Below are 19,723 nucleotides of genomic sequence, written 5' to 3' on the forward strand. Positions count from 1 at the left end.
GAGGGTGAGAATTTATAGCATCCAGACAGTTAAAAGCTACATAATAAATATTATTGACACAAATTTACCAATTTTGTTCTCAAATTTACATGTGCTAAATATTAAAAGTATACTAAAGACACCACTTCATCACTCATTTAATACAGCCAACAGAACAGAGTTGTAAGCCACGGTTACAAAAATTTAACTCACTTTTTCAAACCAAACTAAGCACAGTATAACAGCTGACAGCCAGTCTGAAGTTCAAAGGTGGAAGAGAAACTCAGCTTTAATACCCTCATTAGCAGTGCTGGGAAGAATGAGTGAATTATTTCCTTGAAACTTGCACTATCTAATGTTATATCAGATTCTCTATGGTGATGACATTTGAAACATGCACAGTGTATAATAAACAAGAAGACCTACAAGTTTGGCGAGGGAGAAGACAGACCTGAAGAGCTACCTGATAATGTGGTAGAATCTGAAGAGGCTTAAGACAAGAGAAACCAGGTGAAAATCTATTGCTTATGTTATGTGTGACGTGAAAGTGAAAGATCTAACCTTTGCTTCTGGTCTACACATTGTATATAAATCTATGAAACTGCCACATATATTTTGTTGACTTAAAAACCTAGCTAGGCTTTGACAAAGTAAATTCCCTTCCAACCACCGTAGCCAGATTATTTGTTTCTGGAACTATGTAACACCATCTGTTAAAATCTAGTCTGACTTTCCCAGTGATTTAGAGAAACAGTGTTAGAAGACACATTAGTAATTTAAATGCAGATAATTAGCTTCTGCACTTCCCACTAACATCAATCATATAATCAACTGTCTTTATAAATCTCTGTGTACTGAAACTACAGAAGTCAAGAAGCACAAACATGTGAGAGGATCCAAGGATCCAAGTTAGAACAGAGGACAGCCAGGAAAGGGGGTTTCCTGCTAACAGGAAACATCATATTTTTCAGAACTGGGTTTCATTTTGAATCAGATGAAATCTTTTTTTCTTCCCAGTCCTCCAGTCAGCAGGAAGCTGCTCAGACGCTGGAACAGCTCAGCTAAACTGCCTCCGTCCTAATACCAACAGCAAAGCCAGGTATCAGTGTCACTGAAGTCTGGGGCTTCCCAGACTCCCTGACTCCCTGGCCAGTCTCCCAGGGGATGGCTGTGGGCAGACATCTGTGGAGAGGGAGACGGGGTTACCTCAGGACTCTGGACACTCAGCAAAAGTTCATTGAGTGCAATAAATTTTAGTCTCTAAAACGTGGAATCTATCAAATAAAATTTGTTCCATGAGAAAACTTTAAACCTAATCTCTTCATCTGGAAGTTCCGTCCAAAGCACCAGTTTTCACAACATGAAGGAGAAAGACGGTGGATACAGGACTGTGTGTCATGCAGTTGCAACAGCGCTAACAACAATGGGAACTGAAGTTTCAATTTACGGAAACTCCCATAAAGTACTTGGGTTTCGGGAACTTTTTTCTGGTCTCTTTAAGTGTGATGTCTAGAGGAGAGTAGCTGAGCTTCAGCTGGCTGCACTCCAAAACCACTGCCCCCTTGTGCTGCCCAGAGACATTTTACTGTTTCTCTTGCCCCCTTACAAATACAAGTGTCTTCTCCACTGCTCAGGCTGGGAACTATGGCAAGGTGCTCCTTTTGAACAGTGTCTCTGTAGCACCCAGCCCAAGAGGGCTCTTTAGCACTCAGCTGATGCAAACAAGAAGAAAATACAAATAATAATGCCCATCTCATTAAAACCAATATCAAAATACAGAATTCTCTAACAGGTGGCTATTCAGGTGTATTATTTTCGGAGATGTAAAGGATTTTTTGTTTAATCAGCAATCTAGCTGCTCTGTGGTAAGAATATTGCCCTTTAGTATGAGAATGAGGTTCTGCAGGTTGCTAACTTCTAACACAGAAATGAAGCCAGGGAAAGTTGAAGGTATTCGTTATCTCGATAGAGGTACTCAGAAATATTGCAAGATGATACTTCTAGTGCTTTTGGATTTTCCAGTGTGCTCTGGAAAGGGACAATTACCCTGCTGGGCAATTGTCCTAAATAAACTGTGCCTGAACCCTAGGCTGCAGCACATCCATCCTCGATTGTTTCAACTTGCATCCGATATGCTGTATTGTGCAAAGATTGTTTTGTGCTGTCTCTTAAAGACTTCCATATAATCCTCTGCTAGGCAGACCTTTTACGGTTCTACTTTCTACTGTCAGCTGGTAGAAAAGAAAAACATTACTCATTGCATGTTTGGAGCCCAAATCAGTCTGGAGCACATTCACATTTTGTTCATCTCTTTCCAAAGGTGCAATGACCACAGGGAATGAAGTCCCAGCCTCTAAATGGTCTGCTGCCTGTTAGGCAAACAAACAAATGTCCCCTGTAGGTTTGACAGGACAAGACTATCTGCACAGGGCCAGAAGCTGACTGAAGTTTTTGGAGTTTTCATTCCAGTCTGTCACAGTGTGGTTATAGTGAGAAAACAGATTATACAAAGAACTACACCTTCTCCCTCTACAGACGTGCTGCTTGTGTGTCTGAGTCAGCACTGCTAATGTTATGGAAACCACAAGCCTCCCTTTTTTTTTAAATAGGCCAATAAAAGAGTGCACAAAATTATTTTAACTTGGACACTTGAATTTAGAAAACAGAGGCCATACCTCGTACCTAAATCAGCAGTCTTATCTGAAAGCTGCAGAATAGCAAAGCATGCTGTGAAAAAGCAGGCCACTTCTTGTTGCTTAGTTTGATCATTCAAGGTAGAAAATATTGGTTTTAATCTGTTATACCTAAAACCAAAATCAGTGTTTTGTTTTCACACTGCAGGAGCGTTTATAAAGATGTCAGACTGGGTGAACAGGGGATGATTGTCCTTTCCTTCAGCTCCAGAATGGAAGACCATTGGATGCATCTACTAACAGTTAAAAGGTTCAGAATAAACAAATGAAGGTGGTTCCTCCCACCACATGTAGCTAAGTTGTAGGAATCATTGCTAGCATGTTGTTGCAGATACTTACGTTTGTAGCAGCACGAATTCAAAAGGCTACTGGACAAATTCATGGAAGAAAGTTCATCTATGGGTATTAAGTACTATCCCCAGCTCAGAAAATTATTGCACTTCAAATGGCGGAGGATGGACAAATGTCATTTCATGTTCTCATTTTTTTCCTTCGACATTTTAGTAATTTGAAGACAGAAAAGCTTGAGTCAGACAAAAGGTCCGTTTTGCCCCACAGTCTGTTCTTAACTTGGGTTGGTAGGGGATGCATAGTTGAGACACATTGCATTTATACTAGCTGCATATGGCCATTTATACTGGCCACAACTAGAAACAGAACAGGGGGGCTGGACTGAGACTCAGGCTTTGCTGCATGAAGGCTGCTGCTGCCACCAGCAACACACTTGGAGGAGAGGAGGGAGAGAGGCACAAACCTGCCATCTGCACTGAATTGACTGTAGGTCAGCCAGGAGCATCACTGATGTGTGTGATTCACAGTTCTCATATCAGAGTGGACGACCCTCTGACCACCGGGGATATAAAGGAAATATTGTGTTGAAATACAAAAAGCAATGCACTGTAAACCTTTATCTTGATGAATTTTGCTCTTGAGTCTTTACTAGGTGTCTGAACAGATTTCAGTTTCCTTGAATTTATTCATTATACAAAGCAATCTGACAAAAATTACCTAGCCTGTAATGTAAAAGTACCTGCACAAGATACAATGTGTAATTCTATTTTTTTAATGGAGAAATAGCTTTCTCAAAATCAGTTTTCTGTACAGAATATTCATAGCCTATCCCCAATTCTAAGCATAGTAAGTATCTACTTCTTTCTCTCTGCATTTCAGGATACCAAGCATATTCCAAATGAGGACAAAGTAGTACTGTGCTAATCACTGCACAAAATACAAATGAGGAATTTGGCACCTCTCTCCTGTAGATAGGCTGAAAATCCCACTAGAAGAGAAAGAGACTCCAAAGACACCCAGGAAAGCTGCAGCACAGCATTGAAATTAATTGGGAGTCTCAGAGTTGAGCCTTCACACAAGGCAAACCTTTCTTGGAATAATTCTCCATTGGTAGAAAAAGTACAATTTTATAATGATCACTGCATAGTGCCAGAACGCTACAGCCAGCTCAGGGACAGCGGGCTGGGACTGGCCCAGGTTAGTTACCTGTTCTTTCTGTTATGGGAAACAAAAGAAAAGGAGCTGCATGAAAGTGGCAAGATGAACAGCTCCATGGGGTTTAATGGTAAGAATGTTCTCACTGGGAGTTACCAAACCACACTGCGTTGGAGGTTGTGTTGGCATGAGAAGGAAGAGCAGGTTTCACTTATCTGTATCCTGATGAATGGTACTTGATTATGCATAGGACACTGAGGCTCTGAAGAGGCACTGAAAATAGTAAAGGATTAAAACTTTCTGCTTTTGTTCCTCTGGGCAGAGGCTTGCTCCAGCACCTTCTACATCCTAGATCAAGTGTCCCACCACCACACTGATGACCTACCTCACTCAGACCCACCCTGACATTTTGATTTTCTCAATACACATCTGTTTTAATCAAAACTTTCAATACACTTTGATTCTGCTCCTGTTCAGAAAAAAAAAATCTCAAAGGTTGTTCTCCCTGATCAAGACCTTTTCTGAGAAGAGATTTAAGGCTTCATGGAAGAAGAGGATCTAGACTGGGCAGCTGCTGGTCTTCTGTGAGTCTAGCTCAAGTAATTTTTGATTAGTGACTCTCTCACCCCACTTCCTTTACTTTGTGACATTAACGTGATGCTAGACACTAACTCACCACTCTGGAAACATATGTTAGAGCGGCAAAATATCTAGTCATCTTTAGGCGGTTTGCCACCATCCATCACCAAGCCCATTTCAGAGACAACTGCAGAAAGTTGGATCAGAAACTAGATTTCAAACCACATTACACATGGGAAACAAATGCTATCCAGGAAACCTTTTTACAGGTCTAAATTATAAATCATTCCTTGGAAGAATTTTTATTTTGGAGAAGCATTTGGTGAGATGCTGCAATTGACCACAGACAGCTGGGCTGTTTAATCATTTAGTATCATTTACATCCATAGCAACTTATTAATCCACTGTGTATATCTGACTACAAACCTTTAGCAAAAAAAGAACTAACATACTATACATGTCTCTGTGTGTATAAGTATATACTTAGAATTATATATACTAATATATATTTGTATATACTAGTAGACACACAAAAAACTTCAGTGTCTGATGTGATTACAGCAGCTCATCTTACAATAAAAAAAATACAAGAACAGAAATTTTTAACTCAGTTCACTGAGGACACGGAAATTTCAAAAGTAAGAAGAGTTCTTATGTTAATAAAACATTTCTTTTCAGCTTTTCACTTGACACCTGCATGGAGCTAATGCCATATAAGGGACAGGGACAATTAGCAAGAGTCTAATTTGTTTTGATTGTCCACAGTAAAAAGATGATGCAAATGAATGCCTCAGCTGTTACAAAGCTAACTTCCCAATAAGCTGTTAGTGATGTATGTAAATACACTTCAGTATTTGTATTTCAGGAATATAATATTCAACATAATTCAGTGTAACATAATACTGCTCACACAAATAAATGTAAGTAAGCCAGCATATGATGAACTAAAGGAAAAGGTAAAGCTATTTGCAGGAGAGAATACTAGAATGTAGAAAAGCACGTTGATGAATATTTAAAGATATGTTGAAACAGACTAAGGAGGACAACTCTTGCTTTCCCTTTCTGAAAGATCAATGTGTCTTCCTAGAGTCTGATCACAGCCTCCTTGCGGCTGTTTGGTTTGAAGGAAAAATCAGAGCCTGCAAGAAAAGCTACTTTTAAAGATTAACACCTCTAGCTACTGAGCCCAAGTGACGACAAGTCTTTTAGGTAGCAGCATAAAATATCCATCATGCTGGTGCAAACAGCCAAGTGTGCATGTGAGGGGACAGGTTTTACATTTGCCAGAAGGCTCCATGGACCTAATGGAGCCTTCCATTAAGGAGTGGTTGTGAGCAAAGTTCACAACCACTAGCGTGCAACTCCAGCACTCCCCTCTCGAAATTTAAGATAAGGTTGTCTCCTGTGAAGGACCACTAAGGGTGGTTCAACCGCGTGTTAGAGAGATCCTGCTTAAGACTAGAGGAAAATTTACACTTGGTGCTTGCCCTCTCTATCACAAATTGTGCTACTCAGGGGAAACTGCACAGTGGAAACTAAAGTGGCACTATCCTGTGCATTTGTTCCAATAGTCTTCGTCACAGACAAATTGAGATGAGATATTGACAATAAGTAAGATCCATATGAGAAACCTAGTGCTGAACAGCACACATACCAATTCTGTGAGTAATTTGATCCCTAAGTATGGTCTCTCTGAGGTTACCAACAAGAGCCATTCAGTACTCCACAATTGCCGTCTATCTTGTCTATTCCATTTATCTATGTGTTCACATAGGGTGGGACTTTCACCAGGTCTCAGATCTTCTTTACTTAATCTTTCATTTAAAATACAGAAAAAATCCTCGCTTAGTATTTCCTGAGCAGGACACTTATTGTTCTGAGAGTCTCCACTTGTAAACACAGTGATGTCTAGGGAAAGGTGACCATATTCTCTGTTGCTGGCGACCACTGTATGGCCACAGCCATCATCAGTAACAACAGAAGATCTATTCCTGCCTTCAGCTCTTGTCCACTACACTGTGAAACAAGCATTGCATTGCTTTTCAAGATACTGTTTGAAAAAGGATAGGGAACCTGAAAGCAAATAGGTAATGAAAGCCGCCTGCTTTCCAAAGCAGTTAGGTCTGCTCAAGAAGACAAAAGGAAAGACAGTGGCACATGTTTTGCATAGTCAACAGCCCCTTCATGTGCAATATAGTCCATTTGTGGTTTAAGAACAATTCATCCCTTTGTAAAGATTGCCCACTGCAATCACAGTACTGCAAAGGCCGGGAAGAATTGGCTTATCTACTGCATACATGCTCGTCACACAAACTAAAGCCTGTGAATTGTGCAACAAGCCAGTGTTTTGCACTTTCGGGTTTGCCAGTCTGACCTCTGTTAAGTGCCTCCCAACCCACCTGCATCTTACACATACTATTCCTCAGTGCTTCATTATGAATCCATTCCCATGGATAGTTAGAGGTAGAAGGCTGTTTGTTTGTTTGTTTTTTCCTCTAAGCTATACAGACACATTCTGTATAACAGTTTTAACCAAAACTTGGGCTAAAGACACCAAATAGATAGGTGTTATACATTGGTATAAGTTATTGTGACAATTTCAGTTGATAGCACTAAGGAACTGAGCAAACCTAGGCATTACTGAGCAAACGAAATTCGGACAAAAGAGAAGTAGAGCAGAATTTAAGCCCACTCCTATAAGGCTGAGCTCTTTGGAGAGTATTCACAGTACCTAACTCAGGTACTCAAATCCAACACTCAGTGTGGCCAGTGTAAAGGGAAGGACTCATGCAGAAGACAGTTCAGAGCACTGACACTGAGTGGACCCTCAGCAAGAGTTTCTCTCTCTCTCTCCATTGATCATACGCAGAACCTGAGAAAACTGGCCTCTCTACTTAGTCATCTCCAGTTAGATTCCTGAAGTAGATGATTTTGAGTATCTGCTAATGTACATGTTTGGGCTATGATTTGCAGTAATTGCGTATCAGTCCAAAGCACTTGTCAGCATTTTCACTTTCTGTAAATTTTTAGCATTTCTATAGAACTTTGTTCATGGCACATGAGTATTAACTGAGCTCTGCAACACTTTTGTTATGCAGCTAAGAATATGATGTGGCTCAGGGGCTTGGCTATGGTTCCAGGACTTACTTAAGATCATGCAGTTCAGCAGAGACACTGGGAATAGTTATCTAGGGATCCTCCTAAAATAGCTAAGCCACATCCCTCTCTCTTACATCAAATAATTTTGGCATTTTTCCTAGCATCTTACGGAATTCCCTAAAAAAGGATTTCTTAAGAGACAGTCTTGAATTTGTAGAGCAGGAACTCAGTTTTTAATTTATATTTAGTTTTGTTTTTTTTTTTTTCCTGTAGTTTCAGGGCTTTGACCTGTCTAAGCCTTAGATGTTTCTGCTGAAAGCATTGAAAATGGACTTCAAGTCCAGAGAGCCACAGTTTCCGAGTACCTAATATGGGCACCTTAAGAGTCCAGATTTTAATTTTCATTTCCCAGTAGGGATAAGGCCTGTTTAACAAGCACCTGAAAAGTGCTTGGGAGGTATCCAAGGGTCCCAGCCACTCTTGGAAGCTCTGTGCATCGCTGTCCTGGTGAGGCATGCTTTCAACCCTAAAAGCGAGCTCAATTCTCTTGACCCTTCTGTCAGGCATTCCAGCAAGATGACAACAAAGCTGCCAGCTTCATAGGGACATGCTAAAGCTATTTTTAAAATCCTCTGCACTCTGTCAGTTATAACACCCTTTCTGAAGGTTAAAATAGAAACCAGTTTCCAGCATCTACAAACCAAAATCCAATAGTTACTTTTGGCACCATCTGACACATTCTTGGCAGTCTCAACAGGGAGGCCAGGAACAAGCTGGACATAAAGCCACTGACATCTTATCTCAAAACAACTCAGCCACACTGGAGAAAATGTTTTAAAAGCCTACATAAAAGAAAAACCTTTTCAAACAAGATTATCATCATATATGGACAAAGAGTATCTTTTGAACTCATTTTTGTAGAGCACGGGTTGCTGTTCCCTCTCACCAAGGTGCAAGTGGTGAGATCTGTACTCATAGTAGGAGCACTACTAAAACCAGCAAGACAGAATGCAAATGTGCTACCAAGTCAAACAGCAGACACATTAACAGAAGAGGGAAATTGTGTTCCCAGAATTCCAGCCCATAATAGACATCCAAAAAAATCAAATTTATTCAAACAGAAGTTCAGTAAAGTTTGATCAGAGTTCAATTTGGAGCTTTTCCCTTTTTATCATGCCTTTGCATTAACTGTTGCTGGTACGCATATGAAGTACCAGCAGTCCCTTATAATGAGCAAATATGCACACTCTCCTAAAAATGGCAGTGATTCAGCAGCAGCACTCACTAACCAGGCCCAATCTCACAGAAGGGTCTTGTTATCAAGAAGTTCTGAACAGCATTGTCCAATTATTGCTACTTACAAAGCAGCCGTGACTATAGAAGGTTGTGATATTTTACAAAGGGAAATCCATTAACTGAAGCACTATACCTCAAGAGAAAACTAAGTGTCTTGTCCACGTAGCGGAACATTTCTTCAATGTCTCAAAAAGACAACCAAGGAAACTGGCTAGCAAGAACAAAAATTTTGTTTCTTCTGTAGATAGAAAACATAATATATTACATCTTACCAATGATAGAAGAGAGCAGATGATGGGAAAGGAGGATTAAATTACTTTTTTTTTTTTTTGTGGAACAACTGAAAAACTACTGAGGATACCTCACTACACCTCAGCCTACTCAGTGCTTTCAATATGGTTGAAAATTTAACAAATTAATGTTGAGAGAGGTATTATAATCTTTAATTGGAAGACAGAGTACTCAAGAGAAGCACGATTAGTACACTTGAGACCAAAAACTCACATGAAAAAACTATTCCATCACAATGAGTGGAACACCAGCAGGACAGTTCAAGCTAAGAAAGAGAAAAGAGACATTTTAAGCTCAGAATCCCAAGCTCTGGTGCAAAACAGTCACGTAGTCTCTCATTTGAAAGTAACAGAACTCATTTCTAATCCTTGTGGCTACACCAAAAAGCCATCAGAGATATGACCTAGGTTCAATATAAGGGTTAAAAATCAGGAGACAAAAAACCAAAAGTACATATAAACACTAGCCAATCAACCCAGAAATACCACTGATGACTTTTAAACTTATCTCGACATTTTGAAAGGGCATCAGTTTGCCATCTAAGTCTTATTAGCAGATGAGTTTGGACCATCAATCTGAGATACAGGACTAAGCATCCCCTAAAACATAAGACTACTCCAGGTAGCTTTTGGGTATAAGGACTTGTGAATTTAGAAAGTTAGTTACTGGCACACAATCACTTCAGGCTTACCCACGAGTGTGGGTTTGCTTCTGTGTCACAGGAGGAGAAATAGACAGGTTCAGAGTTGAAGGAAGCAAAGTATCCCCTGTCCGTAACTAGTCATGCTCAGGGAGCGTGCAAATATTCAGAATGGCTCTTTTAAAACCCGTTAAAATGGCTAGTTGAGTCTGACTGCTTGAGGGCTTTTCAAAGCCCTCTTAACTGAACTATTTTATTTTCTCTTATAGACAATCTCATGAAAGCACATATTTAAGATAACAATGCATAATACTGTAGAACTTCATAGGCTTTCTGAGTGCAACAAATAAGCCTTCATTTTGCCAAGTCACATTTTTTCCCTAGAACATCATGCTGCAGTTTCTCTTCCTATTCAGCTGGGCTGCTTAAATAAATAAATCTCGATCCCTCTAGCACTGTATCATTCACATTTAAATTGTTAGTCTACACACAACTGTACTTAATCCCTCAGCCTCTCTTCCTTACATATTCGCTTGTGTTCAGGATTATTAAGTGCTGGATGGAATTTATAGCCAGAGTGAAACCCTGTTTGTCATCCAAGTTTTGCTACACTGGAATTAACTCAGTAGCACCTGCATACTGACTTACGAATCACAGAATCATGGAATGGTTTGTGTTGGAAGGGACCTTAAAGATCATTTAGTTCCAACCCCCCTGGCCTGGGCAGGGACACCTTGCACCAGACCAGGTCACTCAAAGCCCCATCCAACCTGGCCTTGAACACTTCCAAGGATGAAGAAAAGCTAATCTCAGTTTATGGCATACTAGAGGGCTTTTCACCATGTGACAGTGGCGCAAATCTCTTCCACTAGAACGCAAAGCACTTCTAATGCCGTCCACATTTTTACATGCATTGAGTTTTTCTCTTGACTAAGTCTGACCCTTGGGTTTGCCTTCATTAGGCATCACACTGTTCAGCTAGCTTGGCAGAACAGACTAACAAGCTTCAGTCCAGCTTCAGAGCTTCCAGCTCCAGAGCCTCCTGAGCTCTGGCAGATAAAGCTTTGGCGATTGAAAACATCGCTGCCCCCACCCTACCAATGTGCTGGATGTTACTGCCCTGATGGCAGGAGTGGCAGGTGCGGACGGGCACTAATGCCTGGCCTGCCCATGGTCACTGTACTGCATATGGACCATGCAGGAGACCAGCTCTCAGGCGCTGGCACCAGCTGCACCTGATGGGGAGGCAGCTTCCAGCTGTGAGGAGGAAGGCGGTTAGTTTTAAGCTACCATGGCTTAAATTCGGAGCCCTCTGATAACTTTTATTCCTTAAACCTCACAGGGCTTTTAACCATGAGGGTACAGAAGCACCAGAGAACACTGGGGAGGCTTCTGAAGGCAGAATGCAGTGCAGTTACCAGATTTTAGCTGTATGCTTCCTACAACAGGCAAAATCTTGGCTGGAGCCTCATAACACTTACACATGCTACTCAAGCAGTCTCATCAGAGCATCGCAATCCTCTTGATCCTCAGCTCCACAATAGCTCACAGATCCACCTGAAAGCAATGCTATTCATCTCACAGCACTTGGAGAAAAGCAGATGCTTGCTTCTGAGTATGTCATTGTGCCTCTGCGACACATCTGTGTGTTCAAAAGCACTTGTAGAGGAGAGGAAGAGACTCTAATACACTGATGCAAAAACTTCAGTGTCTTTTACACATTTTTATTGTTGTCGTTCTTACAGAGCTTATTATAACCAACCCAAGCTATAGCAGGTCACAGATAATGTCATTCAAACTTTCATACATGCTACAGGAATATAATTCAAAACTTCTACTTCAGGGCAGGAAAGAACAGAGGAGAATTCACAAAGCTTGAGGAGGATTCACCATTCAAAGAGGTGTTTAGTATTTCTCTCTAAGGAAACACTAAGGTACAGATGCAGTAGATGGCAATTGGACGTACATACACAGCCACACTGAACAGGTTAACGTTAATGGTGTTACACTCTCTTTGTGATGTGTCAGACCCTTTCAGAAGCAACTTGTCCCTCTCTGCTCAAACACTGTACTTTATATCTCATTTTTCTTCTTGCAGCAATTACTGGAAAGCTTTGGAAGTGCGATTTTAGCATGCAGCATTCAGCTATGTAAAGGCAGATGTTTAGGGATTCTAGTTTTTAAATACGATCACATATAAAATATTAATGTTTATTTGGCTGGGGTTTTGTTGTTTGTTTGGTTTTTTTTAATTCTGTAAGAGGTAGGGTGGTTCTGTGATCAACTCAATGCGTTTGTGCTCAAAAAATGTGGAACCAGTTGTCATTTGTACCATAGCTTTCCTCATGAAATTATGTTCAAAATGTTGCACGCATTCTTTGCATCTTGGATTTTTGCAGCTGCTGTAATTATTTCTACCTCATTTTTTTTTGTTTGGGAAATTCAGATTTCAAGTTCTTCACAGCAGGGTTGTTTTTTTCTGAGCTACTTATGTTTTGCTTAGCACAGGGAGACTTGCAGATCCATACAGACCTCTATGATTTGAATGACAAATAACTACCAAACAAGAGCACTTTGAGGAAATGTACCTTTTCTAACTGTTCAGGTCTTTTCTCTGACATCAATAAAGACATTTTTCTGAGCAACATGAGCATGAATGAAATAGAACAATCTAAGAAAAAGGCCTTACATTAGACCCTGTTAATCTCTCTCGCCCTGCTTCCCTACCCAACTTCCAAAAAATGCAGGAAATAGGGATGAAAAAGTGCAAGAAACAAGGTAAGTGGTGAAAATTCCTGAAAGCATAAGGTGAATTGGGAAGCAAAGCAGTCAAATTTTAGGATAGAGAACTCACATATGCTAGGAAGTCTATGAAATAAGTACCTCCTCACTTGGTCAGGAAGCCAAGTCCTCCGTCATTTGCTCAGTCATTAGCCAACTCACTTCTCCCCTGCGGCAGCATCACGCATTCAGACTTCAGCCGTGCTTCTGGGACAAACCAGTTTGTCCTTTCCCAAAAAGTTCCTACCATCTTATTTCTTCATATATTGCAATTCTGTCTTTCACAGGAGCTCCCTCATTTCTACTGAAGCTAAAACTCTACAGTATCCTCAAATTTCAGACACCCTGCACCCTCCTGTACAGGGAAAACAACTCCCTGACTTAAACACTCTGAAGCTATGAGACAAGTTTTTTAATGTTTTCAGCTGGAATGGACCAATGTAAAGGACATGCTGTTTCTTTGCTACTTTTATCGTAACTTTATTTGAGCCAGACTCTGTATATGATTAGGTCCATGAAGCTGGTACCACTTCAGTACAGAGACAACAGATATATCAGAATTCAGCTACACAGCTGCAAACCTGGGACTTTGGGAGAGGCTAAGAGCATGGCAGTGAAACTGGAATAGATAAGATATGAAACTCCAGGCTTATGCATTAACATTCAGGGACTTACAGGACTCCTATTGGTGTAGTCTTTGGACATTCAAACAGAGTAAAGTAGAGTAACCATTCCCTTTGCTCCTTCCACTTCTGTTTCAGTAGGGTACTCTGAGGTTTCTCTACACAAAATTGCTCTAACAGTTCATTAATTATGTGCATGCAAGAAAAACTTGCAAGGGAAAGGAAAGAAGAAGGAATATATTCCACATTTGGGTCTGAAACTGGGTATTTGCATGGAAGAGTGAGTGCAGGTGCCATGTAGTCACACAGTAGACCTTGCATTCTCTCTGTCCAGAGACAGTGAAAGGCATTACATTATTCGTTAGCACGTGTTAACTAACGCCTGGGTCTGTGCTCACTCTTAGCTCTCACAGAAGTTAGAGCTGTAACTGATCACCAGGTTCACTGATCACCAGGAATTTATTATTTTTTTTCTCCCTTTTTTATCAGATATTAATTTTTCTTACTAGCAGCTGCTGTAGGAGCTTGTGGTTATGAAAAAAACCACCTCTCTCTGGAAGCTGGGCAACTGATATCTGTATGGAGCCATGCTTTCATACTTTGTATGCAGTGAGAGATGACACAGAAAGCAGAGCCCTGGTGTGGCAGGTTCCCTCTTGTCTACACACAGTGGATCACAGATCTTTCCACTGGATCTACCAGGCAGAAACCAGCAGGTGTTTGTGGAAGAACCAGTTCACTTCCTGAACAGCTTTGGGAAACCCTACAGTGACCACAACTCCAAAGCCACATTCTGTGCTCTGCACACATCCTTCTACCTCCCACAGGCTTTGTTCCTGTTCTATATGTAGGTCTATCTTCTTTCTGTACCCTTCTAGTTATTCTTCTGTTCTTCATCTTCTTAAATACACGTATTGTCAGAGTGAGTTATGGCATTGTGCCACTTCTGCGGCACACGTCCTCCTCCACTCACACTTCCCCAGTCTGTCACTCCACCTCTACTCAAAAGAGCTGAAGTTAGACCCAGCTCTGTAAGCGAACTCTGGAGTTTACCTGCCCTGATGCAGAGGTCTGCTCGTGAGGAGCAGCTGTATCCAAACCATTCCAGAAACAGGCTCTAGTCCTCTTTCCAAGTTCAGAGCTCTTGCTCGTCAACTCCTCAAAGCAAAAATCTTGTCTTCTCTGAGCAGTTAAATTCATAGTGCCACACAGGGAAGCCTGTGCTGTGACTAAAGCTCATGACTTCCAGACAGAGAGAAAAGGAGCTCAGAAGCACTAAGGACTTCAGCCACTGGAAACTGTATTCTGGAAAGGCTGGTTGAAAACTGTGACATATGCACACACAGTGCAGACACACTGTTGATGTTCCTTTTCAAAATGACCTTCGGGAACAGCCACTGATTTTTCCTTGAAAAAGCAGCCAAACCCATAATACATAAACCGTAACCTAAACCTTAGAAACTTCCAGTTGCCTGTAGTCTGGTAGATTAAATAAAATGAAGACAACTATAGTTTAAGGTATAAGCAAAGTAAATGCGTAACAGGGGCCAGTTCCAGCTATCCACGAAGATGACTTACATACACAACAACTAGTCTTGGGTTAACTTCACTCCTCACTGAGCCATGGCTGGCTGCGAAGCCATCTTAACAGCTGAAGTAAAAGCAGGTGGACAAGCAATCCAAAAGGCACGGAATCTGTCTCATCATATTTGGCGAATAGATGGATCTGAAGTCTGCTTGGAAATCCTTAAAATCACTACAGTGCCTTAGAGACAAAAACGGAGTTAAAACTCACCTCTCAAGTCGTTCAGAAAATAAGCAACCTGGCAGCCTGAGGATATGAAAAATGTCAGGGTTAGTTTGTTTTGGTTTGGTTTTTTCCTAAAACCAAGTAAATAGTTTGAAGGCAGTTTGTAAATATGAAGAAGGTAACTGACCTTCTGGACTGGTCATCTGGAAAGGGAAGATGGATGGAGAGAGCCCAGCCTTGAGGTGTACCCTTCAGCCGCCCCGCAGGGCAGCCAAAAACCTCTGACAAAGCATTATGTTGTCTTTTTGCATGCAGAAGGCACACAACGCAGAACGTCTGGCAGTTTTGGGTGGTATCTGCCGGAGACCGGACGGGAGGCTGTTGGGGGAGGCCGCAGAGGCAGGCTCATCGGCGGGGAGAGGGAACCGTGCGAGGGAACACGGGACGCAGCGGGACGGAGCGGGCCCGCCGCGGGGGACCCCCGCCGCACGCCCAGCCGGGCGGGCCGGGCCCGGCCCTGCCCTGCCCGCAGCACCGGGCGGGGCGGGGCCTGCGCCGGGGCCCATAAGAGGCGCGGAGCGGGGCGGGAGGGAGGAGACCGGTACTGGGGGTACGGCGGTGAGAGAGAGAGGATGCAGGCGGTGTCCGGGATGCCGGCGGCCCGGCCGTTCAAGCTGAGGAAGAGTTTCGGTGGGAACGGGCTGCGGGGTGGGAGGGGGAGCGCGGGGGATGAAGGCTGCGCGGCGGCGTAACGCTTCTCCTCTCTCCCGCGCAGCCACCCGGCTGGAAGAAGTCGCCGGAATCCGGGCGAAGTTCCCAACAAAAATCCCGGTGAGTGCCTGTGTTGTTATGAGGGGCTCTAGCTGCCATTTAAAAAAAGAAAGTTTGGGGGCCTCTCGCTAAAGTGCTGGGGGGTGGAGTGGGATGAGACCTGAATGGTTTAGGTTGTATTAAGTGTGGCTCTAATTAAAACAGGTAATTGTTGAGAGATACCATAGAGAGAAATACCTTCCTCTCCTGGACAAAACCAAGTTTCTTGTTCCCGAGGAGCTGACCATGACACAGTTCATCACCATCATCAGGTAGGCAGGGCACCTCTGCTCTGTGCTGCTGCTCCCTGGGCAGGCATCTCCTGGGCTGTGCTGGAGCACCTTGCTTGCTTTGGTGGGGAGGAGGATGAAGGTCTTGGTAACAGCTTCCCTGTCTTGCAAGTGCTTAGAGAAAATCCGGATTTTTGAGGGGGGAAAAAAAAGTGGTCTATGCTTTTTGGGTTTATAAAGTCTTCTCTCTTCCCCTCAGCTGTAGTGAGTAAAGATGATATTGGACTCCTGTTCTGCTTTCTTCCTGCTTGATGAACTTGGTGCTGGGGCTCTGTAGTTTAGTTCTTGTAGCTGTTACTGCCTTGGTCTCCTACTGCACCTTGCTGAATTTGCTCAAGTTCAGAGATCTGAACTTCTATAAAAGATGCTTTTGGCTCTTGGACAACTTAGGTCCTGAGCCTCATGTGATGTCTCTGAGAAGGCTGCTTCTTCTGAAAGTGCACTTTAAAGTAAGTGTAACAGACCAAGCTGGGGAATCCGTTACTACAACTCTACCACAGAGGCTTTTGGTTGCTACTTGGCACTTCTCTCTGGTGATTGGTAACCTGAAGCCCAGGCTCAGTAGCAGTCAGTCTGACAGTGCAAGCCCTTCCTCAGAGCACAAGCCTTGCAGCTTCGAAGCGTACAGTTAACTTCCTGCTGAAGAAGACGTTAGACCGCATAATGACTTTGCACAGCATTTTTTGTACATAGTTCATGCAACTGCTCTGCTTAATGTATTTCATAGATGAAAGCCGAAACCTTCCTAAATTTGCTAATGCTTAATCCTCTGTTTCTCCTCCTTTCTTCAATTAGAAGCAGGATGGCTCTAACTGCTACACAAGCTTTCTACCTGCTGGTGAACAACAAAAGCCTAGCCAGTATGTCCTTGACAATGGCAGAAGTATACAGGGACTACAAAGATGAAGATGGCTTTGTGTATATGACATATGCGTCCCAGGAGATGTTTGGATGTTTTTTACCCACTGCTCAAGGGAAAACTATGGAATGCCTTAAAAAAACTTGAGGTTGGGTCCATGTGCTGCAGCGAAGCAGTTTGCTATGAATCATGCCTGTGACATATGAACCTCGGAGATGCTCCTTGCAATGTGAGCTCTTGAGCTCTGTAGTGGGGAGTTGTGACCCAAAGGCTGGCAGGACCAGCTTAAGGCAGAAATGGTGGTACACTTTTCCTAGAAAATAATTTTGATTATATATTTTTATATTTGAAGACACTATGGGGTTTTTTGGAACTGCACCTCCACTTTTTTTGCAATATTAATCTTTGTTATGTAACTGATTTTTAAGGTGTCCTTAAAGCCTAAGTCTAAGAGTAAAATAAAGAAGCTTTTAAGTATTGAGTTGAATGTTAGTTTTAATCTGGGGAAATTTAGTTTTAATCTGCAAGCCTAAGAGAAGGTCCTAGAATAATTCTGGGAATTTGAGCTCAGTGCCTCTTAAATGAAGCATTCCTTGCACAGCCACTGAATTTTTTGAATGGAATAATGAAGTTTAAGTTGAGTCACACAAGAGCAAAACCATACCTATGAGTGGTTCATTAAGCTTAGATAACTAAACTGCAAGATTAAGCAGATGGTACTGGTGCTAGAGCAGGGTTCAAATGTGGTGTTAAAATTAAACACCTGGATAAACTATTGTCAGTTGGTGCAGAAAACACTGAGTATCTGTGATATAGATAACTACTTGTTTAAATAAGAAAAACTGATTGCTAGTCAGCATAACCTAAATGCAGATAGCATGACTTGAACTGTAGTTTATTCAAGTGTTCAAGAGTCTGTTCTTACCACTGAATTCTGCTAGTCTGATCTCTGTAGACAGTCACCTGCTTGTCAGGTCCCCTGAAGGACTTCAGTGAGCCTTCTTTCAAGGATGGCTAGAGCTATGTGATGTACCTTGTGATTAAGAGGTATACCAATGTCTCTAGAAAATGTCAAAACTGTAATGTAGTGAGATGCTGATTCATCTAATACACCGACTTGGTTCCTAAACACCTAGTAAAGGAACATTTGACATGAGGCTTGGTCTGAAGTGTTGCTCAAGCTAGCTTTCCTGGTATCCTCATATGTGAGGAATGTATTGGAAATTTGTAAATGTTCTGATTGTGCCTAATCAACTGTAAACACCAGATAATTTACAAATCTGTCACAGTGTACATTAATTAATCAACCTCTGGCAGCCTCAGGTTAGAATGGTCAAATTGTTACAATATCATGCAATTCTTCTGTTCAGTACCAAATCGATTTGCAGAATGATTAATGTAGGAATTGCTAGACTGCAAAGAAAGAAGTGTTGACAGTATTTAAATTATGCCTAAGGAAGGAATGTGTGTGTAAGCTTTTTTGCAGTTTTTATTTTGCACAAATAGTCTCTTGAATGTAAAGCTCTGAGCAGATCTGGGTTCAAGCCTCTAAACTGGGGGTTTGTAGGGGTACCTACCTTTATTGAAGGAGGTGTTTGCTAACTCATGTTTCATGAGCTGAAGAACAAAGAAATCATTGACCTGACAAACTTAGTGGAAAGGCTAAGGCTATGTCAGCACAGGTTATGAAAACATGTGGGTTTTGAGATCACAGAATCTGTTGCTTGGATAGATTTCACTTATGCTTGTAATGGAAACAGTTTCCATTGCACAAATTGATGTCAAATAGCCATTTGTTACCAGCCCTCAGGGAGGCAGAGACACCTGTTTGGCAGGAGCACTGTACAGCAATGCTGAACAGCTGTGGGAACCTTGGGGTGGGGGAAGCAATGGGAAGTCTTGCTATGTTCAAGCTCTTGCCAGTCTGAGAGCTGGGCTAATATTTTGCTTCACTGGCTCCTCTGTTTGTCTTCCTGTCTTGTGTGATACTTGGTACATGAAGAGAAAAGCACTACAGATTCTTGGCCAGAGCAATTTTATGTCTGACAGTCAACTTTCTTTGGTTTGTAACAGACCATGGGGTGGGGTGTAAGTGTTGATCCCTCCAGCACTTATTGACATTAGGCTATGATGTCTAACAGGCTGGGTCACAGATCCAGCCAAAAAAGTTACACAAGGAGAAGGTCAGTTGCAGGTAAAGACCATCATTATAAACCTGTTTAAACTGGCCTGCTGAACCTAGAGAGAATTCCTGTGAGCTGGGAAGAGCTGGTAAAGCTTCATCATTGGGTAATGGGATAGACTTGCCCTTCTACCAGGTGTTAAAGCAGGTAGGATTAACCATTGAAGACAGTTTTTAGAAAGCCCAAAAATAATAAACTAGGAGTTAAATGCCTAAATAAATCAGTTATCCTGCTGGTGGAGTTGCTTTGGTATAACTAGAAGCTTTGGATTCAACTTATTGTTTCTTGAAGTGCAAGGAACAAGGATTAGAAAAGAAGCAAACAGAGAAACTTTGCTCTGACTGACATAAGCAACTGAGATAACTGTAGCTGCTTCCAATGTAGCTGCTGTTTGAAGAGCTAAT

General features: G+C 41.9%; 1 protein-coding gene across 1 annotated transcript; it reads left to right on the forward strand.

Moving 5' to 3' along the window:
* Positions 1-15,809: 15,809 nt before the first annotated feature.
* Positions 15,810-17,613, forward strand: MAP1LC3C (microtubule associated protein 1 light chain 3 gamma). The gene is made up of 4 exons (XM_086744873.1): positions 15,810-15,867; positions 15,953-16,008; positions 16,153-16,259; positions 17,073-17,613. Exons 1-4 carry the CDS (start codon positions 15,810-15,812, stop codon positions 17,281-17,283), a joined length of 432 nt encoding a protein of 143 aa, XP_086600999.1. The 3' UTR covers positions 17,284-17,613.
* Positions 17,614-19,723: the final 2,110 nt, after the last annotated feature.

This window comes from Chlamydotis macqueenii, chromosome 3, assembly GCF_036417535.1.
Source record: "Chlamydotis macqueenii isolate bChlMac1 chromosome 3, bChlMac1.mat, whole genome shotgun sequence".
NCBI classification, from domain to species: Eukaryota; Metazoa; Chordata; class Aves; order Otidiformes; family Otididae; genus Chlamydotis; species Chlamydotis macqueenii.